Here is a 23,634-nt window from a genome sequence, read left to right as displayed (position 1 = left end):
AAAGAATTCACGTCTAATGAAGAGTATTATTTCTAAAATACCATTGTTGGCTTAATTCGTACACTGTTTCAAGGATTCACCACTATAGAGACAAGAACATGTTCCCTCAAACATTATAGCATTTTCTTAAAATGTCAAAGACCTGTTGAAATGACTGGAAAAAGTACAGTATGAAATATGTTTCAGTCCAATTTAAGATTTTTAAATGTAAAATTTGTCTGTTTTTTCCAGATTCGCAAACAGCAGAAGGAGCATGCAGAGCTGATAGAGGAGTACAGGGTTAAACAGCAGCAACAAGGTGTCATGCAGCCTGCAATGATGCATGGAATGCCACCAATGCAGCCTCATGCTGGTATGATGCCAGTTGGGCCCCCAATGAACCAACCTATGATGGGTCCCATGATGCCCATTCGTCTCCACCCTGGCCAACCAGATGCAGCTAATGTGACCAACACAGCAGGTTGGCACCCTGCTGCACCTGTTCCCAGTGGAGGACCTCAAATGCCAGGAGTAATGCCCGCTCAGGTAGTGCAGGCACAGCCTCCTCAGCCATCAGTGGCTAAGCCCAGTCAGGGGCAGGCAGGGGGTGAGTCTTCTCATGTGAATTTCGACGATACCAACCCATTTAGCGAAGGCTTCCAGGAACGTGAGCGTAAAGAGCGTTTACGGGAGCAGCAGGAGAGGCAAAGGGTGCAGCTCATGAAGGAGGTGGAAAGGCAGCGGGTAAAACAATGCATGGAGCAGCAGCAAGTCCCTAACTGCCAAGATGGCACCATGAGGGCCTTGTCCCAAATGCCTTTTTATAACCAGGAGCTACCACAGGACTTCATGCAGCCACCCAGAATGCAGCAGCAGATGCAATGTCCACCATTTCCAAAGCAGCAAGGCATGCAACCAGGGTTCGTTGGAAGACCTTCCAGACCAATGATGGTTAACGGACCATTCCCTCAGGAAATGGGACCAGGGTTTGTTTCTGAGAACCTAGCACCCCATGGGCCTAACTTTGTCCAAGCACAAGCTAGACCTCTGAGATATCCTGGGCCAAATATGATGCCTCAGAATACAACTCAAGGGCATCAGTTTCCAAACTTTCCAGGTCCCGGTCCATCACTTATTCAGCTGTACTCCAACATCATTCCAGAGGAGAAGGCCAAGAAGAAAAGGAACCGCAAGAAGAAGAAAGATGATGACTGTGAGTCTCTGAGAGCTCCTTCCACACCTCACTCAGACCTGACAGCCCCGTTAACACCCTGCGTCTCAGATACATCATCCACACCAACAAGGAACCCAATGGTCTTTGGCGACAATGAGTTCTGCGAAACGTCCCAGCCTGGATCGTCTACACCAGGCTCCATGAGCAGCCAGCCCCACTCTGAGCTGGAGCGCCAGCTCTCTGAAGGCAGCTGCGGTGGAGGGCCAGAGATGGCCATGACCCAACAGGAAATGCATGACAGGATCCTGTCCAACATCAAATTGGAGAAGGTGGAGGCGAGTGACTGCCAAGGGCATAAGGGAATGGAGATGGAAATGGGACTAGGCATGGTCAAGGTAGAGGGAGAGAGGGAAGGAATGTTTCCTCATCCTGCGAGCCAAAGTCCAGCCAACAGCTCCAAATGCGAAGCTGGGAATGAGCTCCTCAAACACCTCCTGAAGAATAAGAGGACTCCACCTCCTGCACTGCCCCACCAGAGGTCTGAAGACAGTTTGAGGCCAGAGGAAGAGGGATCCATGGACTACAAAGCTTTTCTGCGACAGAGCTCCATGGACAGCACTGGGGTGAGGGAGTCAGGATGCATAATTTTCATTTTAATACATGGTTATTTATCAACTCTATGTCTTAACGGTGTAATTTTTTCATCCCTACAGACATTTTCGGATTCAAACCACCCTGATTTCCCTGGGCCATTACATCCAGAGGACAAGAAGAAACAGAGGAACAAGAGGGCACCCAAGAGTGGAGACAGACCTGCTCCCCGTTGTAAAAAGCGGAAGAAAGAAGAGGATGGGAATCAAGCAGTGTATTCTTCTACTGAGCCAGTAATGACCCAGTTAAAACAAGTACGATGAAAAATTAAATTTATTTTCAGTCTGTCACAGCCTTGTCAGTAGGGATCCCTTCATAAACACCAAACAAGATATGTGTTCTTTTTGACTCATATTGCTTATCATTTAGCATCATGAGCAAAAGCGATACGGTGTTTTCATTGTTTTTAAGTCTCTCATTAATTTATTTTAAGGTTATATCCATGGCAAAGTTGAATTTTACTCCAGTCTTCAGAGTCAAATGATCTATTATAAATCTCAAGAAACATTAAAAAAAATGTTATTATTATTAATGTTGAAAACAGTTGTACTGCTTCATATTTTTTGTGAAAACCATTCTACATTTTTTCTTTTGAATAGAAAGTTCAAAAGAACAGCATTTATTTGAAATAGATTTTTTTCCCATTATAAATGTCTTTACTATCAGTTTTCATAATTAAATGCATCTTCGCTGAAAAAAAGAATTCAAATAAAGAGCTATTGTTTATTTAGTAAACTTTGAAAAAAAGGTAACACTTACAACAAGGTTCCATTTGTTAACTATTGTGACGGGAGGGGCACAAGACAGACACAGTGGGCGTGGCGTCAGGCCTCGGAGAGGCTTTTATTAACAGAAAATCAAATAAAACGGGATAAAGGTGGCCAAAGGGGAAGAGTGTCCAAAATAAACAGGGAATCTGGTGTCCTCGTCGTGCTGCGGGGTTCGTGTGGGTCGGGCAGTGTTCATGGAGGAAGGGTCCAGGTAAGGGGCGGAGTCCGGCGGCCGCACACGCTCCCCTCTTCGGTCCGGGGCGCGAGGGGTGGCGGCTTCCTCTAGCGGCCGCATCACTCTCATTGGCCGCAGCGCTGGAAGGGGATGGACGGCCCGGCATCCTGGCCCGTCGGCCATGTAAACGGGTGCGGTTCCCATCCGGATCGCGGGTCCGGCAGCTCACGTCTCTGGTGGCGCGGGAGTCCCTCAACGCACCCTTCCTGGACCCACGAGAACACCAGTGTGCATGCACGGGGAAGAGACCGGTCTCCCAAGGAGAGTCGCGTTGGGCTTTTAAACAGCGGCGGTGATGAGGCTCCATTTCCTTCAGGTGTGCCCCATCACACGCCGCCAGCCCTGACTAGTCCAGCGCCCCTCCTCTCACACACCCACTCCAGTCGGGAGCCTGGTGAAGGGCGGCGATTTAGGACGGGGTGCCGGTGACAATCAGGGAGGAGGCAGCTGACTCGTCACACTATATTTAATGCATTAACTAACAATAAGATTATTTATTAATCTTTGTTAATGTTAGTTAATAAAAATACTACTGATTGCTACAAACCCAATTTAAAAAAAAGTTGAAACACTGTAAAAATTGTGAATAAAAACAGAATGCAATGATTTAGAAGTTTCAAATTTCAATATTTTATTCAGAATACAGAAAATGTATCATTTTAAGGGAAAAATAAGTTGATTTTAAATTTCATGGCATCAACACATCTCAAAAAAATTGAGACAAGGCCATGTTTACCACTGTGTGGCATCCCCTCTTCTTTTTATAACAGTCTGCAAACGTCTGGGGACTGAGGAGACAAGTTGTTCAAGTTTAGGAATAGGAATGTGTTCTCATTCTTGTTTAATACAGGCTTCTAGTTGCTCAACTGTCTTAGCTCTTCTTTGTCACATCTTCCTCTTTATGATGCACCAAATGTTTTCTATGGGTGAAAGATCTGGACTGCAGGCTGGCCATTTCAGTACCCGGATCCTTCTTCTACACAGCCAATGATGTTGTAATTGATGCAGTATGTGGTCTGGCATTGTCATGTTGGAAAATGACAATGAAAAGAGACGACATCTGGATGGGAGCATATGTTGTTCTAGAACTTGGAAATACCTTCCAGCATTGATGGTGCCTTTCCAGATGTGTAAGCTGCCCATGCCACACACACTCATGCAACCCCATACCATCAGAGATGCAGGCTTCTGAACTGAGCGCTGATAACTTGGGTTGTTCTTGTCCTCTTTAGTCCGGATGACATGGCGTCCCAGTTTTCCAAAAAGAACTTCGAATTTTGATTCGTCTGACCACAGAACAGTTTTCCACTTTCCCACAGTCCATTTTAAATGAGCCTTGGCCGAGAGAAAATGCCTGCGCTTCTAGATCATGTTTAGATATGGCTTCTTTTTTGACTTATAGAGTTTTAGCCATCAACGGCGAATGGCACGGTGGATTGTGTTCACCGACAGTGTTTTCTGGAAGTATTCCTGAGCCCATGTTGTGATTTCCATTACAGTAGCATTCTTGTATGTGATGCAGTGCCGTCTAAGGGCCCGAAGATCACGGCCATCCAGTATGGTTTTCCGTCCTTGACCCTTATACACAGAGATTGTTCCAGATTCTCTGAATATTTAGATGATATTATGCACTGTAGATGATGATAACTTCAAACTTTTTGAAATATTTCTCTGAGAAACTCCTTTCTGATATTGCTCCACTATTTTTCACCGCAGCTTTGGGGGAATTGGTGATCCTCTGCCCATCTTGACTTCTGAGAGACACTGCCACTCTTGTTGCCAATTGACCTAATAAGTTGCAAATTGATCCTCCAGCTGTTCATTATATGTACATTTAACTTTTCCAGCCTCTTATTGCTACCTGTCCCAACTTTTTTGGAATGTGTAGCTCTCATGAAATCCCAAATTAGCCAATATTTGGCATAACGTTTAAAAATGTCTCACTTTCAACATTTGATATGTTATCTATATTCTATTGTGAATAAAATATGTATGATATTTATAATATTTATTTTAAAAGTTTATGAGGTTTGTAAATTGGTTATGAGATTGAAATCGGGTTTGTAGTTCATATTAGCTCTGGTCCATTAAATTAGATTAATAAATACAACTTTTGATTTTAATAATTTATTAGAAATTGTTGGAATCAACATTTATTAAAATTAATAAATGCTGGTTAACTAATGCAGTTAACATACTGGAACCTTTTTGTTAAGTGTAACGGGAAAACCTTTTTAAAAGTATCTTCTTTTGAGGACGTTTATGTATTTTTACTGAGAAAAAAGACTAAATGCTAATTAAGAAAGTGATTTTACAGTAGCAAATCCACTCAGTGTTAGATAGTATACACTCGTTGCATTGCTATAACAATTTCTTGAGTTGCGCAAAGTGGTCTGGTATATATATGTGTGTGTGTGTGTGTGTGTGTGTGTGTGTGTGTGTGTGTGTGTGTGTGTGTGTGTGTGTGTGTGTGTGTGTGTGTGTGTGTGTGTGTATATATGTGTTTGTCGAAGCTACTTTGTCGTGCACTATGAGAATGAGTCTAGCATGTTCTGCTTTTAATTTCAGACATGATTACAGACAGGAGAGGCTGTGCCTTTTCAACTCGTAGATAATGAGCTCTATGATTAAGGAATCTGGAATCGACACCGCAGTTTTTAAATCTCCTCCTGAAGTTTTCTCTATCCAAAGCATTGCTCATTACTTATGTGTGTTTTGTTAGCAATTTAACAATTCTTTTGGTTTGTTCTTTTGTCAGCATATTAGTATTCAGCATATTAGAATGATTTCTGAAGGATCATGTGACACTGAAGACTAATGATGCTGAAAATTCAGCTTTGCATTGCAGGGATAAAATATATTTTAAAAGAAAATTTTTAAAAAATGTAATCTCATAGAACAGTTTTACTGTATTTTTGCTCAAAATAAATGTAGCCTTTGTGTTCATAAGAGACTTTTAAAAACAAAAAAATCGTTTTGGCGCCAAACGTTTCAACGGTACAGTTATTTTTCCTGTATTTTTGAGAGTATGCCCATATTTATTTCAATAGAGTTATGTACTAAATACATTTTAATAACATATTTGAATATCTTTTTTAATTTTCGTCTTTTAATATAATAGTAAATATCGTCAATGTGAAATTAAATGGTTTTTAAACAATTTTAAAGAGTCTTAGCATAAGCTGTATCTCATACCTTACGCTCATCACATGAGAAGTTGTCAGTTTTCTGACAGGTTTCTTAATTACACTCATACATGACCTCATGAGTGCAGGTCTCTCGATTCTAACGCTTTTCTAAGCATGACTTTTATCTCACGGTTTCCATGTGTCGCTCTTTGTGTCTCCTTGTTTCATTGCAGCAGCAGGTTTCTCTCTTGCCCCTAATGGAGCCTCTTGTGGGGGTGAACTTTGCCCATTTCGTGCCCTATGGGGGCGGCCAGCTGGACGGAGAGAGCCGTCTCTCGGGCACATTTGGGAGCGCCTCATTGGACGGTGTCTCTGACTATTACTCCCAGCTGATTTATAAGGTAATTAAGAGCAGCTAATAAAACACTCCATGACTGTACATTTGCTTCTGAAGCTTTTTTATGACCTACTTCAAGTCTCATCAGCAGTAAACTCCATTTATTCAAATTCATGTATGAGATGTGCAGATGGTCACTCATATTTTTCTCTCTCTACAGCAGAATAATTTGAGTAACCCTCCCACGCCTCCCGCCTCTCTTCCCCCGACTCCTCCTCCAGTGGCGCGCCAGAAGTTACTCAATGGCTTTGCCACAACAGAGGAGCTTGCCAGCAAAGGTGGCGTCATTGTTGGCCATGATGGTGAACAATTTATAGCAGCAACTCAAAACATAGATAAAAATAAATGTTTTATAATATTCATAATGACACCAATGTTTTGTTTGAACAGTCACCAAAGGGCTGCTTTCTCGACCGCTGCAGTTTAAGGCTGAGGAGGAGCTGCTGGCTCGAGCTCTGGCTCAGGGGCCCAAAACTGTGAATGTGCCGGCTTCTCTTCCCACCCCGCCTCATAACAACCAGGAAGAGCTCAGGTCAGTAGACAGATAACAAGAACTGGAAGTACACTTCCCATTGACGTTTTTGACATTTCTGTATAATAATTATAATTGCAATTTTTCTAAATTCTAGATGTATTAGCAGGGACCATGCACCTTCACAGTAAACATGTTAAAATATATTAAAATAGAAAACAATTATTTTAAAGGGGTCATATAATGCTGCTAAAAATAACATTATGTGGTGTATTTGGTGTAATGCAATGTGTTTATGTGTAATATACCATTATTTTCCACATAATGTACATTATAGTTGCTCCTTGGTGCCCTGCCTTTCTGAAACGTGTTGACTTTTACAAAGCTCATCGTTCTGAAAAGCGAGGTGTACTCTGATTGGCCAGCTATTCATTGCGTTGTGATTGGCCTAATACCTCATGCGTGTGACGGTAATGTTACGCCCCTCACCAAACTGTCATGCCGTCTCCCATCACAATGAGACAAAACCAGTAAAACTCATCATAAATTAGGCATTTGTTCCATCCAGGGGGGAAATAATTATTGATTATAATGACTTAAGTCGTGGTTACACTACACTTTTCATTCCATTGATTTCCATTCATATGCATGCAAATGCATCAGACTGGAAATGCAAGCCTGTGCGCAAAATTTTCACATGTCGCTGTGTTCCAAAGTTCAAACTTGATGAACTCTGGCCTGCGAATTCACATCACGTGACACCGTGTGACCAACGGTAGATCTATACATCACAACATGAACTCCTATCTGAATGTAAATCTAAAACTGCAGCGCTGCAGGAAAGTGGAGTAGATTGTATGTTTTTACAATTTAGCTGTATTATTATTGTTTATGTGTTGAATTTAAGTTTTTAAAAGGCGCTGCAGAGCATGACGTCATATCAGGACAATTGCAGCATCCGAATAAATTTTGTATGCTCAAAGTGTAGTATGACTACGGCTTTAAACTGTGTTTTTACGCATTGAGTTGTGTATCGCGCCGCGTAAACATAATACCATGTCTGCATTTGTGATCGGAGAAATTACAAACAACAAGCTCTACTCTACACTGCTTAAAACTCGCATTTAAATCATCAGTGGCAAATTCTTTAAACATAAAATAATTAATTACAGGCTGTGAGTCAGAAGCGCCAGACCGTCGGGACTCTAGTTGGAACTTTATAGAACAGCCTTTGAGCACAGACTCATTGTAGGCTGCTGTGCAGGTTCAGGAAACAGTCCTCCATAAAATGCATCACACAGCGTCACACACTGCAAGCTAGAGTAAGGAACGATCCAACAATGGCACTGCAGGCCGATCAGCAACGGGGAGGCCGGCGGTATTGCTGCAACCACATGTGACGACCCCGGGCTGGACTCTGCTTCGTCCATGGTGAAAGCCGATCCGGCGAACCACAGCACGATTAGATGTATTTCCACAGCGACCAGCACGGATCAACTCTTGGCATGACAAAGCAGATATCGTCCTCTTTTGGAAGGCCAAACTAAATAGTTTTGCTTTCACAACGAAACACACAGCACCTCCACGACATGGCGGCGTGGCAACAACAATACTACACCGAGAATAAAAGTTCTTCTTCTACGCATTCTTTCTTTGCATTAACATTTTGGGGGCGTTATGCAAATCTTCCCACACAGTGATGTAGAAATGTGGGGGTGTACATTTGCTGCTGAAGCTTTTTTATGACCTACTTCAAGTCTCATCAGCAGTAAACTCCATTTATTAGATTTCATGTATGAGATGTGCAGATGGTCACTCGTATTTTTCTCTCTCTACAGCAGAATAATTTGAGTAACCCTCCCACGCCTCCCGCCTCTCTTCCCCCGACTCCTCCTCCAGTGGCGTGCCAGATATATATATAATATATCAAATATATTAGACAGCAGAACTGTTTCCAACACTCATAATAAATCAGAATATTAGAATGATTTCTAAATGATCATGTGATAGACTGGATGTTACATGTGACACTGAAGGCTGGAGTAATGATGCTGAAAATTCAGCTTTGCATCACAGGAATAAATTATTTTTTAAAAGTATATTCAAATAGAAAACTATTATTTTAAGTTGTAATAATATTTCACAATATTACTGTTTTTTCTGTATTTTTGATCAAATAAATGCAGGCTTGATGAACAGAAGAAATTTCTTTCAAAAACATTAAAAATAGTAATGTTTCCAAACTTTTGGTCTGTACTGTGTATATATATATATATATATATATATATATATATGTATATATATATATATATATACATATATATATATATATATATATATATATATATATATAAATTCAAACAAAATTGACTACTAGCTAACCTTTTTCAAGGGCAAATCCAAGCCCAACTCTTTCTCCAAAAACTGAAAAAATGTCATTAGAATCACACAATTTAAGAATCTTTTATTAAAAAAAATCCACTTTTACATCAAAATCCACTTGAAGGTTGATCAAGGCCTTGTTCAGCCTCTTATTCCAGAGCAAATGCCTTAACACAGATGAAACCCTTTGAAGAAGTTCCATTATTTTGAAACTTTCAAAAGTGCCCCAATTTAAAGAATTCCCATGGTATGTGTGTACATGTAAGGGAAACAAAATAGCAGGTTGACAGAACTTTAAATGTGATTGTGTTTTAAGTCTATTTTTTCAGCATCTCAGTTAAAGTGCCCCTATTATAGGTTATGAAAGGATTCGTATTTCAGTTTTGGGAGCCCCAACGAAGACTCCCAAACGATTCGCTCAACATTTATTTTTTCAAACCCCTCTATTACGTGTCACTAATCTGCGGTGAAAAATTGGTCTCATTTTCATTTCATCATGCCTGTAACGACTGATAAAGCAGTGCTTGTGAGCGCAGTGCTGTTTTGTTTGCAGTGTTACCGGGGAAACCTCTATTTTTAAAGCAGCACCTAGTGGCAAAGAATGAATTTGCATTTTCATTCAGACCAAAGTGAAAAGACCATCAAGTGGACAGGCTATATGCTAATGTTTCATATTGACGTCAACATGAAACGGCTTGGGATTCGTTTTAAAAACGACTCGCTTCAATGATTCAGAGTCGACTCTTTCTTTTGAGAGACAATAACTTTATACACGGTGCACTTTCAGATTTATAACTTAGCTGGATGTTTTCATTCACTTAGAGCTGGGTTACACACCGCATGAAAGGTCATTTTCAAAAATCCATAATAGAGGCACTTTAAAATGTATCAGTGTATTTTTCCTGTTCACACAGGGGACAGGAGCACTGTGAAGACAGAGACACCCCGGACAGCTTTGTCCCGTCGTCCTCCCCAGAGAGTGTCGTTGGCATGGAGATCAGCCGCTATCCTGATCTCTCATTGGTCAAGGAGGAGCCTCCTTCTCCAGCCCTGTCTCCAGTAATTCCAATCTTTCCTGTCTTTAGAGGCCAAGGTAATAAGCTCGTTCCGATTTGTGGCTACACTTACATTATAAATGATTCGTGCTGTGCTGGGTGACCACAGTGGATTTATTTTTTATTAATTTTTTTAATCAGTTTTTGTTTATTTTTATATTTTGTAGGCTCAGAGGTCAGGTTACGAGAGGTCAAGACGGAGCCTTCATCAGTGTTCTTCGGCTCTCCATTTAGATCAGTGCAGAATGGCTCCAACACTGGACTTGTGTCCATCGCCATCACGCTGAAGCCAGCAGCTGCTGAGGTGAGGAACAGTGATGTTTACCAGAGAAATGCGTTTCTATCCAAATCACTCGATGCACCACTGCAGAATGTGTCTTGAATTTCCTTGCTACAGAATGGGCAGATACACAACATTTGACAGATCATTTAAATTCATATTACAAGCAGTCAGTTGAAATGGAGCGAGCAGAAGTACAGTAGTATAAATAACGATATTTTACATTGTCTGAAGAAAATGTGAGTTGTTTCTGCCAATAAGAAAAACCTGCTGCCTGAACCCCTAATTCTAAGCAGTAGGAATAGTGATACTTGCCTCCATAAACAGAGGTACTACATTTTTAAATTTTAATGTATGATATAATATCTAAACCCCTCTTATTCTTCACTGTGGTCTTTCAGAACATCACTGACGTTGTTGCAGCCATTGCTGACCTGATCCGTGTGAAGATCCCCAGCAGCTACGAGGTCAGCAGCGGCCCGGGGGGAACTATGGGAGCCATCAAGACCTCAGTGGATCCACAGCGTCTGACCTCTGCCCTTCACGAGCAGAATGGACTGCGGGCCACACAGCAAGCACCCCAACACCTGCAGCTCCTGCACAACCATACCAAAAGTGAGGAACACTGTCTTTGTCTCCATAAAGATGTTCTCCGTGTTATCCTTGACTTTGGATATGTATAATGCAACATAAAGGTGATTTAAAATAATTTTGGTTTTAGTATTTTGAGAAAAAAAGAAAAGGAAAACAAAGGTTGGGTTCGTTATTTAAATGTTTTTTTTGTTAGTTTTTTTTTAAGTCTTTTATGCTCATCAAGGCTGCATTTAAATACTGTAAAAATAGTAATATTATTAATATTTGAATTATTTGTTTTCTATTTAAAAACATATTTTACATGTAATTTATTCCTGTGATGCAAAGCTCAACATCATTACTCAAGTCTACAGTGTCACATGATCCAAGGACTAAAAAGTTTTTTTTAATGGATAGTGTGGTCACACCAAATGTTGATTTAATTTAGTTAAGTTAATAGAAATTGACAGCATCCTCACTTTAGAGTATTTTTACACAAGTGCCTAAAACTTTGCACAGTACTGTAGCTTTGCAGGTTTCTTGAAGTGTCTTGGAGACATTGCCACAGTTCTTTGTGCAAACACAAATCTCACTGTATTATTACATTTAATGGCAAAAATAATGTTTGGAAATGTAGACTGATATTTACTACTAACACACAACAGCAAAAGATAGAATTAACTTACTTAAAACCATTTTTTTTTCTTGGTGAAAATACTAGTGGGTTAAGACTTTTGCACAGTAGAGTACAGAACAAAACCAAATGAACATTTTATCTTATATATAATATATAAAACACTTTTAGTACGAAGTGTCTGACAATGATGAAACAATGGTTAAATGAATAACTGAATAAATAAATCACTTTTATGGTGCATAATACATACATGGATACAGAATGTAGTGGTAGAATTAACTCGATTGGTATACAGTTGCATTCAGCATGTTTACACAAATACAATTATAGGATAGCAATCAGGAATTGTTTTATGCATCACTGTGCAGTATTGTGTCTGTGTCTGGCTGATGGAAAATCACTATTGATTTTGTGAACGATTGGAGAAGCTACTTAAACACTCTAGTGATCTTGGCCTGAACTCTATCCTATTGAAGTCTGCTCATCTGTGTCAGATACACACTTAATGAATGTACTGAATCAGATTAAAAACTTCAATACAAGGTTACCCCGCATTCATTGCAGGGAAGTGACACAGCTCAAATTATGGTTGACTGATTGCCATTTTTACACTAATCAGAGCTGGGAGGAAGAACATTTTCTTTTTATTGACAACTGTGGATGTCTTTCAGGTCTTGTTGGCGGTAGAGCGCAGAATAAGAAGATACAGGAAAGCCAAGGACCGAAGCAACAATGGTGTCAACACTGTAAAGTGGTTGTCCTGGGAAATGGTGTGAGAAAAATTACCAAAGATGAGCAGGGCAAACCACAGGTAAGAATATGTTAGTTTACACTTAGTGAATTCAAAAGAGCATTTGAAACCCATTTTAGTTCTGAAATGTGACATATTTCCAAGTGAAATGCAGGGTGGGACTTTATTTTATTGAGTGGGAACTGATTGGATCATTGTATTGTGAGCAGAACCCGAACATGATAAGTATATTTTGGGTTTCGGGTGTGCGCCTAATTGGTTAAATAGACAAAAAAATATGCCAAAAATGCCCGCCTTGGCCAGTATTCACATTAACAAAATTACCAATGTCTTAGATAAACAGTTGTGAGAACATAGGATATTAGATTGCATAAGGTCTTAAAGTGACAGTGGCCTAAAAAACTTGCCGCTGACTGTCATTAATATTGATCAGACTTCAAAATTAATTTATTCAAAACATTTTTTTAATTTGAATAAACAAATCATTATATGCTATGTTTCATTAGTACAATTTTGTATTTTACATTTCATTACTTTAAAGATTACTTTCAGATTACATTCAGTTTCGGTAGTATTTCTTACCTGCATACACTAGAATAGTATTGTTTATTTTATTTATATCTTCGTACTGTTGTATTTATTTGTCCTTCTGCTTGTCATTTCTGTTTTCTGTTCTGTGTTTCTTTAGTTGTAGGGCCTGCTCGTTTTAGCTGCTCAGTAACTTGCAAATTAGTCTTAAAAACCAACATTAAAAATACTCATGAAAATTTCCTGAAAATATTACAATGTGATATTTTTGCCATATTGCCCACCCCTAGGATGCATAATTACATCAGCAGAAAAGTCATTTTTCAGAAGCAAAAACAACTTGCAAAGAAAGACAAGACGAGCATTTTTAAACCCGATGTCCTTCTCTGATTTCTCCCAGGAGTCTCAGTTATGTTCGGATGGTGGTTTGGTGTTCTGCAGTCACAGCTGTCTCATTCTGCACTCATCCTCCTCTCAGTCCAAAGGGAATGCTGACACCAAGGTTTGTTTTCTCTGTCATAATCCATATGCAAACAGCATGGCTGATTTTATTTGACTGATGAATAAATTGCTCTTGATTAGGCATGATGAATGTTGCACACAGTTTAAGTTTCTGTATTGCGTTCCCAGGCATCTGTTGCTCTACTTCCTGAAAGTGCTCTGAATCAGAGTCCCTCTAAAGTTCATCACCAGTACAGCAACAATATGTCCTCGCTGGATGTCCACTGCCTGGCCCAACTCCAGCCCAAACCGTCCCCTTCCTCTCTGAACCTTCACACGGCTTTCACAACAGCTGAGGCAGCTCAAGCGATCAAGATAGAATCCAAACCAGAAAGAATATCGGAGAGCCATCTTAAAATGACGGTAAAGCTTAAACCATGTTCCCAGAGCCACATGGAAGACAAACCATGGCATCACGGCAAAAGGTGGAAAGGCCTGCGCTGGCGTAAGTGGACGGTACACATCACAATACCAAAAGTTGCCACCCAAACATCGGAGTCAGAAGTTGAGGAGCTTTTACAGCAGCTCAACTCATCTCTGCGGCTGTGCTCAACCACCCTCGATCGGCGCCGATGCTGTTTCTGCCAACAGATAGGTGATGGGATGACAGATGGCCCAGCCAGGCTGCTCAACCTAGACTTGGACACATGGGTGCACCTCAACTGTGCCCTCTGGTCCTCCGAGGTCTACGAGACGCAAGCGGGGGCCCTGATCAATGTGGAATTGGCGCGCCAACGAGGGCAAACGGTGGTTTGTGCATTCTGTCAGCGTTTGGGTGCCACCAGTGGCTGCCACCGACTGCGTTGCCTCAATGTTTACCATTTCACCTGCGCCTTGCAGGCCGGCTGTATGTTTTTCAAGGATAAGACAATGCTGTGCCACCAGCACCGGCCACGAGGATCTGGTGTTGCCGCCGGGTTGCACCTAGAACAGCAACTACGCTGCTTCTCCGTGTTCCGCCGTGTCTTCGTGCAGCGAGATGAGCTACGACAGTTAGCAGGGGCCGTGCAGCAGCCTGAACGCGGCCATACTTTTCGAGTGGGCAGTTTGCTTTTCCATGCAATGGGTCAGCTGCCACCTGCCCTGCTGCCCACGTTTCATTCGTCCATAGCTATCTTTCCACCTGGCTACGAGGTGAGCCGTCTCTACTGGAGCATGCGGCACGGCCAGAAGCGCTGCCGGTACATCTGCTCTGTGGAAGAACATGAGGGGCGTCCCGAATTCAGCATCCGTGTCATTGAGCAGGGCTACGAGGATCTGGTGTTGACCGACACCACTGCTAAAGGTACAGCTTTCACAGTCACCACTCAATTAATTATGTCACATATACTGATAAAAGCTGACAGAGTTCCTATAAAAGTCTTACATGGCGCTTTTCCACTACATGGTGTGGCTCGGCTCAGTTCGGTTTGCGTTTCCACGGCAGTTTAGAACCGCTTTAGAGTGGGCGGGATTATAGACATGTCATTATAGTTGTGCCACCTCTACTGCCATGCTGAAGGACCTCCTGAAATAACGTTTTCATTCCTCGACGTCCCATCAAGCTCTTGCTGGATCCGCTCCTCAGCTATCAATGAAAGGACCGTATGTACTTCCCCCACAGACCACGAACCTACCATTACTTTGTTGTTTTAAAAAAGTGCGCTCGTTCGAAACTGTTGCGTTCATTCAAAAACAGTTGCACTTGATCCTCGTTGGCTGTGCTAATTTAATCTATCGGGTTTAGTGTCAGTGTCGCAAGTTTAGTGACGGAGGTAGTGACAATTCTCTCCAGCCAATCACTAATCAGCAAGGTTTACACATCACATTTTGGTAATGGTATAGCTCGCTTGGACCTCATCCGAGGTGGTACTAAAAAAAGTACCAGGTACTGTACTCAGTGGAAAAAACCCCAAAAGCATGCTGTATCATGCAGTGGAAATCAAATTTACAGTCATAAAAAGTCTTAAATATATAAAGTGTCTTAATTATCATTTTAAAATTTGGGAATGAAAAACAGAAGTTGCAATACGGCCTAGTCAGATTATTAAATTTCAGAAGGCTAGAATTTCAGAGCAGTTTGTGGTCAGTGAATCTTGCGCATTGCCAATACCAGTAGATTGCTGTTGATGAATCATGACAATGTTTACTTTGTGGTGTTTATATGTTGTAAATGGTTGTAAGAGTGCATATTCTATCTCTATCACCTTTTCTATGAGCAGCTGGAAATAGATAAACCTAGACGTTTCAAAATAAACGCCAGGGTGTATATCAGGCTTGTGTATAGTTAGTGTATAATAAGTCCTGAATTATGCATGAAGTCTTTTTTTCTGGTTATTATTGCTATTTTGGTTACTTAAACTGTATCTAGCATTTAATTCAACATAAACTAAATTTTCTCTGGTTTGCACCATCCCAAGAAAAGAACAAACAAAAGAATAAACATTAGCACATTAAACACATTCAATATTGAGATTTTACTAGCACAGGCTAAATAATATGTCTTTCTTTAAACACATTACTGTATCAGCCAAATCTAATATTGTTTGGCCTCTGATTCATATGTATTGATATATTGATAAACCAATAGATAAGATAAACCAATTTCAGTATGTTACATATTAAATAGAACATCTAAAATAGTATTTTTACATTTGCAGTTACCGTTTTGTTCATAAGATAAGTCTTTAATGAATGTGTTATTCTGTGTGGACTTTGTGGAGTATTCTTACATTTGAGCTCTGCAGAGACCCTGAGCAAATATAATTATATTTTAGTATTATTTTTCAGAACTACTATATGATAAACATTAAACATCTCTCATAAAATAACAATTAAAAACAAGACTAAAACAGTAGCAAGGCATAATATCATATTGAAACAGCAGCTTTAATGTTCATCAGGGTGTTAAAAACTACAAACTTGCCTTTTGTCTGCAAACTAAGTGATGTTTTGGCCACAATCTAGAGATACTCTAAAGTCCACTTTAAAAGAACAGAATCATAGCGCTTTCAAATCTGAAATGAGTGTAAAAGTGTGCATTTACTTTGTAACTGAACATTAAAGTGGACTCTAATGCCTTTTAATATTTAAAATCACCCTTAGACCACAGAATAACCTTTGATGAGCCCCATATACACTCTGAAAACACACACATTCATCCCATAAAATCACATCCTATATAAAACTGTTTAATAGTTTTTTGAGGTTCAATAATCACACTATGCCATATCACAAAATTAAATTTCAGTGTGATTGTGTAGCTCTCATTTACAGCCAGTTTAACTCTCATCAGTCCTACCTGTGACAATGACATGATGGTTTTTTTATTCGTTTGTGTGCTCTAGGTGTCTGGGACAAGGTTATTGGGCCTGTGGCTGAGAGGAGGGCTGAGACAGGTATGCTGAGACTCTTCCCCATCTATCTGAAGGGAGAGGACCTATTTGGGCTCACCGTCTCAGCAGTTGCCCGCATTGCTGAATCGGTAAGTACGGTCAACTTTATCACTCACTGCATATTGTAACGTGAGATGTCCAGTTACGTGCAGTTAGTTCCGATGAGCTCATTTTGTGATTTGTCACTGTATTGTAGCTGCCAGGTGTGGAGGCGTGCTCGAGGTATCGATTCCGTTATGGACGTAATCCCATGTTGGTGCTTCCACTGTCCATCAATCCATCTGGTTGCGCTCGTTCTGAGTTGCAGACGTTCCCCCATCATGAGAGGTCAGTAGCTGCATATCGTAAATAGTTATCCTATCGTATCGTATTGTTAAAAAATTATTGTACGGTCACAATTTCAGAAAAATTGCATGTGCAAAAAAGTTTATTTTCTTAATTTGCCCTAAAAGTTGTTACACTGTAGCAGAAAGTCTTAAAGTCATGACATTATTGCATGCGCTGCAAGGAATAAATATCTTCATCATTATTTTTGACTTGTTCTTTAGTTCAAAAGTCTAATCATCCTCAAATCAAATTACATTTAGTTGTGATGCAAAACGAAGATTGTTGAAGCTTTGTTTTAATGAAAAAATTGAACAAAATGGAGTTAACATAAATATTGAACATAAACGGTTATATGTCAGAAGGGTTTTGCCTTTGAATTAAGTTGAGAAACCTTTGACAGATGCGTTCTTGTTTTAATCTTAAACTCACTTCATTCTGATCGTTTTCTCAGAATACGAGACTTCTTGTATCTTCAGTGCTTAATTTAAAGGAGCTATGTGGAGGTTTTAAATCTTTAAGATAGTTTTCATTTGTACATGTATGAGCCAACCATGATGACACCTCGACTGTCCACCACGGTAGCCTCTATCAGCCTGTAGGCTCAATTGTGTGTGGAGAAGTCGGGCCCGAATTGGCACGAAAATTCACAAAATGTGACGTCATGTGCGTTCTCGTCTACTTGGGCTTACAACCGTACGGCACGCCAGCCATTATAGTAAGCAGTGGCAATAATGTTTTCAAATGGACTCTGCGAATGGAAAGAATCGACCAGCCTCCAGCACAATTCAGACACCCACGGACACTCCTTGTAAGTTAAAGAAAAAAAAAAAGAGCGTGCGCACTGAGAATGAGCATGAGACTGGCTGCAGTTCCTCTAACGGCCACTAGTGTCAGTAACGGTTAGAAATTTGAGAACCTACGCAATGCTCCTTTAAGAAACTTTCAAAATAAGACACAAATATAGAGGAAGAACATTATGTTTTAGCAATATGATCTGAAGGTACACTAAAAGTTACCAAATTCTAGTTTAGATTTTTTTTATTATTATTATTATTATTATTATTAATTAAAAATAAATTGAGATCTTTTGGAAGTTATTTTCAAAATGTTACACACAATTCGTTTTGTGGTCCCTGGACGTTTACACTTATAGAACATACTGACATATTGTTTTTTCTTTAACTTAATCCTTATATTTTCTTTATTTAGTGTTAAAATGGTCTTAAAAAGTCTTAAAATTACCTTCATAAAACCTGCGGGTCCATTGCTGTTGTCAGCTGAGATGTTGGTCAATTTGCATGATCAGCTTGAATACAAGCAAAATCTGTTTGAGGAACTTTCAGTCATATTTAATGGGCGACTTTTACGTTTTGAGTTGAAATAATGTTTTCTTTCTGTTTCTGCCATCGCCTCCTTACAGGCTGAAGATCCTCTCTGTGTGGTCCAGAGCATCTCAGTGCATCCAGAACTCAACCGTGGTGGAGAGAGGATCTTCTCACAGCAAGCACTTTGTGCACTCTAAGTCATCTCAGTACCGCCGACTGACCAGTGACTGGAAGACAAACGTGTATCTGGCTCACTCTCGCATCCAGGTGAGTCCATGCACACGAGCCGCTTCGTGAAGAAGATGTTTGATCATCTCACCCATCTGAAATGGCCAGGTTCAATCAGACTGACTGAAAAGGAAAAGTTGTAAGGGATTCAGACGGGCCTTGAGTAGTGACTACAGTTTCTGTCATTCCTCTAAGAGCATCTTATTGTAATATGTCTCTTTTAAGCCTGTATTTTTGGCAGTCCTCCCTAATTTTTAATTGTATTTTTTACCACCCAGAGTTTTAAATATGGATATTTTTCTTACACAAATACATTGATTCACTTCAAATACCCCTAGGGTGGATTGAGGGTGAGTAAATAATGTGGTAATTTTCATTTTTGGGTGAACTATCCCTTTAGCAGATTCTCATGGGATTCATGTTTCTTCATGCTCAGGCCGAATTACAAATCATAATTTTTGGGACAAATTAGTATCCGGAAGTGAGCCAAACCTGGCAAAACCTCTTTATCATTTGTAAAAATTAAGTTTCTAAAAATGCTCTAAAGAAGTTTTCTGTTATTGTTTGGATATATTGTTTAAAACTAGCTATATACAAAAACAATAGAATACAAAAAGTCTATGAAATGTAAACGTGTCAAATAGCTAAGTAAACATGTTTATACCTACTTTTTCATAATTTGGGTAAAAATTTGTACCCAGAAGTGGGCTAAACCTGGCAAAACTTCATTTTGGGGATGTTCTTGTTTGTATAAATACAGGTCCTTCTCAAAAAATTAGCATATTGTGATCAAGTTCATTATTTTCCATAATATAATGATAAAAATTAAACTTTCATATATTTTAGATTCATTGCACACCAACTGAAATATTTCAGGTCTTTTATTGTTTAAATCCTGATGATTTTGGCATACAGCTCATGAAAACCCAAAATTCCTATCTCAAAAGATTAGCATATCATGAAAAGGTTCTCTAAACAAGCTATTAACCTAATCATCTGAATCAACTAATTAACTCTAAACACCTGCAAAAGATTCCTGAGGCTTTTAAAAACTCAAAACCGCAATCATGGGTAAGACTGCTGACCAGAAGGCCATCATTGACACCCTCAAGCGAGAGGGTAAGACACAGAAAGAAATTTCTGAACGAACAGGCTGTTCCCAGAGTGCTGTATCAAGGCACCTCAGTGGGAAGTCTGTGGGAAGGAAAAAGTGTGGCAAAAAACGCTGCACAACGAGAAGAGGTGACCGGACCCTGAGGAAGATTGTGGAGAAGGACCGATTCCAGACCTTGGGGGACCTGCGGAAACAGTGGACTGAGTCTGGGGTAGAAACATCCAGAGCCACCGTGCACAGGCGTGTGCAGGAAATAGGCTACAGGTGCCGCATTCCCCAGGTCAAGCCACTTTTGAACCTGGGCTACAGAGAAGCAGCACTGGACTTTTGGACAAATTTTGCATGTCATTCGGAAATCAAGGTGCCAGAGTCTGGAGGAAGACTGGGGAGAAGGAAATGCCAAAATGCCTGAAGTCCAGTGTCAAGTACCGACAGTCAGTGATGGTCTGGGGTGCCATTTCAGCTGCTGGTGTTGGTCCACTGTGTTTTATCAAGGGCAGGGTCAATGCAGCTAGTTATCAGGAGATTTTGGAGCACTTCATGCTTCCATCTGCTGAAAAGCTTTATGGAGATGAAGATTTCATTTTTCAGCATGACCTGGCACCTGCGCACAGTGCCAAAACCACTGGTAAATGGTTTACTGACCATGGTATTACTGTGCTCAATTGGCCTGCCAACTCTCCTGACCTGAACCCCATGGAGAATCTGTGGGATATTGTGAAGAGAAAGTTGAGAGACGCAAGACCCAACACTCTGGACGAGCTTAAGGCCACTATCGAAGCATCCTGGGCCTCCATAACACCTCAGCAGTGCCACAGGCTGATTGCCTCCATGCCACGCCGCATTGAAGCAGTCATTTCTGCAAAAGGATTCCCGACCAAGTATTGAGTGCATAACTGAACATAATTATTTGAAGGTTGACTTTTTTTTGTATTAAAAACACTTTTCATTTATTGGTTGGATGAAATATGCTAAATTTTTGAGACAGGCATTTTGGGTTTTCATGAGCTGTATGCCAAAATCATCAGTATTAAAACAATAAAAGACCTGAAATATTTCAGTTGGTGTGCAATGAATCTAAAATATATGAAAGTTTAATTTTTATCTTTACATTATGGAAAATAATGAACTTTATCACAATATGCTAATTTTTTTAAAAGGACCTGTATGTTTTTCAAGAAAAAAAAATGCCAAAAAAAATTGTTTAGGGTTAGCTTATAGTATTTATATCTAGTTGTATATAAAATAATGCAAGTCTATGGAATGTGCGCATTGTGACTAAACACGAATGCCTTGGCTGTGGTGCATGTCTAATGTGTCTGGTGTCTGCAGGGTCTTGGGCTGTTTGCAGCACGTGACATTGAGAAGCAGACCATGGTGATTGAATACATGGGGGATATTCTGCGCACTGAGGTGGCCATGAGGAGAGAGCTGCTGTACAAGGCTAAGGTAAAGTTCACTCAAACGTTGAGGGAATAGCATTGGGAATAATGTTACCTTAACTTCGAAATGCATTTGTATAAACCTGTGTGTATTTCTCCCACAGAACCGCCCAGCGTACATGTTCTGCATCAGCAGCGAGCGAGTTATCGATGCAACCCAGTCTGGCAGCCCTGCAAGGTAAAAAGTGAACTTGCCTTCTCATATCAGCTATCAAATTGTGTACATTACGTAATAATGCATTGTGGGCAACGTCAAATCAGATGTATTATGGTCTTTTCTGTATTTTGTTTCAGGGTTATTATTTGAGATTTTGAGCCTGCCATTCAAAAGTTTAAGGGTTTTGAAAGTCTCACAAAGCCTACATGTATTTCATAAAAAATGCAGTAAAAGCTGTAATATTGTGAAATATTATTACAAATTAAAATAACTGTTTTCTATATTAGTACATATTTAAAATGTAATTTATTCCTGTGATGAAAAAGCTGAATTCTCTACAGCCATTGCTCCAGTCTTCAGTGTCACATGATCCTTCAGAAATGCTTAGTTTTTTTCTTGTTATCAATGTTCAAAGCAGTTGTGCTGTTTAATTTTTTTTTGGAAACCGTTATTCATATATTTCAGGATTTTTTGAAGAACCAATTTTATTTTTATTTTTTACTTGCATAACTGTTACGTTTGATCAATTTAATGCATCCTTGCTGAATAAAAGTATTAATTTCTTTCAAAAAATACATACTGCCCACAAACTAATGAATAGTAATGCATTAGGACAAAGCCCCCTAATTCAATCTGAGTTCAATTTATCCCATAGGTACATCAATCATTCATGCTCACCGAACTGTGTGGCTGAGGTTGTGACGTTCGAGCGGGGCCACAAGATCATCATCAGTGCCGCCCGCAGGATTGAGAGGGGAGAAGAGGTAAGCAAGAGGGAATTCACTGAACATTAACTGCACCCCTAAAAGTCTCATATATTTCTTAGCAATCAGGCATAATGTTAGGGGTATAAAATCAGTTAGTTTCATCAAATTGGACTGAACCATCTAAAAAAGTTTGTGGCTCAAGCCAGCACAGGTCTAAAGAGGATCTGGGTTACACAGGTAATAATGTTGTAAATAATGTTTCTTGCACGGAACGATTGTTTCGCTTCATAAGACCACAGTAGGGGCCACGGGTATTACTTTTGTCTTGCTTGTGCTTTTTTGTCACTGTCAGAGTGACCGTAGCTGACAGTAGGTTTCAGCTAAAACTCGAATTTCCTGTTCTTCTGAATCCATCTCTCTTTTAAAACAACTGTATGTGTATTTTTGCAACTTCGGAGCATTTGTTGCTATCGGCTCACCAAACTTCCAAAATCCCAGAACAGATGTTTGAGAAAGAGACAAAGCCGTTTGCCTTTTACAAGTTAGTCTACCATAAGAATGATTTTGAAACAAATATTTCAAGGGGAAAAAACACAATTAAACAATTGCTTTTAAGTCGATTTTTTTTATTATATTTTAATTACACTGTTAAATGTCAGTTCCGGCCTTCCTACACACTATACTGTGACCGTTCAGCTTCATTCTGATCCAGACACCTGAAAGGTCCCTTTCAAAACACTTACTCTCGACTACATCACGTAATGCTCTCCTTGATCATGTGATGAAATGCTGAATGAGGGCAGAGTTTTATAATGTCTGCTCTCATAAGAACTATCCACAGTGCTTCTGATCTGAGATTTGATCTTCCTTTTTTGTTTTAGCTCTGCTACGATTACAAGCTCACCCCAGCTGCAGATCAGAGCAAGATCCCATGTCACTGTGGAGCTGCCAACTGCCGCAAGTGGATAAACTAAACAGGAGGGACAACCACAACAGCTCTGAGGTGCCAATGTACCAGAGGAGATGTGCAAAGAAGAAACAGCCAATCCTGGAAGTTGTCTGTCTATTTTATTTTTTTTATGTGCAAGACTAAGAGGAAAACACAACGCGACAATACAGCATTGTGTGAGAGCCATTCGTATCATTTCTTGACTTGAAAGGAAAAGGTTCCATTTTGTGCATGTGCCATGAGTCTGTGTGTGTGTGTGTGTGTGTGTGTGTGTGTGTGTGGTGTGGTGTGGTGTGGTGTGGTGTGGTGTGTGTGTGTGTGTGTGTGTGTGTGTGTGTGTGTGTGTGTGTGTGTGTGTGGTGTGGTGTGGTGTGGTGTGTGTGTGTGTGTGTGTGGCACACGGGGCAGATTTTACCAGCGAATGAGGATGGAGAATGAGCGCGAGCACTGTGCCGGGTATTGCCTTATAGGTTGATGGAGGGGCAGGCCCATCTGTAT

General features: G+C 40.2%; 1 protein-coding gene across 1 annotated transcript in view; it reads left to right on the top strand.

The window, feature by feature from the left end:
* Positions 1-23,411, top strand: part of kmt2cb (lysine (K)-specific methyltransferase 2Cb) — a 115,093-nt gene extending 91,682 nt beyond the window's left edge. The window contains exons 44-61 of the mRNA XM_059564122.1: positions 232-1,776; positions 1,867-2,058; positions 6,171-6,338; positions 6,495-6,612; positions 6,725-6,866; positions 10,103-10,281; positions 10,411-10,547; positions 10,925-11,138; positions 12,405-12,544; positions 13,413-13,514; positions 13,643-14,798; positions 16,840-16,976; positions 17,084-17,214; positions 18,635-18,806; positions 21,214-21,330; positions 21,428-21,501; positions 22,136-22,244; positions 23,069-23,411. Coding sequence (XP_059420105.1) covers positions 232-1,776; positions 1,867-2,058; positions 6,171-6,338; positions 6,495-6,612; positions 6,725-6,866; positions 10,103-10,281; positions 10,411-10,547; positions 10,925-11,138; positions 12,405-12,544; positions 13,413-13,514; positions 13,643-14,798; positions 16,840-16,976; positions 17,084-17,214; positions 18,635-18,806; positions 21,214-21,330; positions 21,428-21,501; positions 22,136-22,244; positions 23,069-23,161 — 4,926 coding nt within the window. The 3' untranslated portion in view covers positions 23,162-23,411. The remainder of the gene's footprint in view (positions 1-231; positions 1,777-1,866; positions 2,059-6,170; positions 6,339-6,494; positions 6,613-6,724; positions 6,867-10,102; positions 10,282-10,410; positions 10,548-10,924; positions 11,139-12,404; positions 12,545-13,412; positions 13,515-13,642; positions 14,799-16,839; positions 16,977-17,083; positions 17,215-18,634; positions 18,807-21,213; positions 21,331-21,427; positions 21,502-22,135; positions 22,245-23,068) is intronic.
* The last annotated feature ends 223 nt before the right edge of the window (positions 23,412-23,634 follow it).

This window comes from Carassius carassius, chromosome 12 (genome assembly GCF_963082965.1).
Source record: "Carassius carassius chromosome 12, fCarCar2.1, whole genome shotgun sequence".
Lineage (NCBI taxonomy): Eukaryota > Metazoa > Chordata > Actinopteri > Cypriniformes > Cyprinidae > Carassius > Carassius carassius.
Note: the sequence above shows the minus strand (reverse complement) of the source record. Positions and strands in the feature narration are given on the sequence as shown.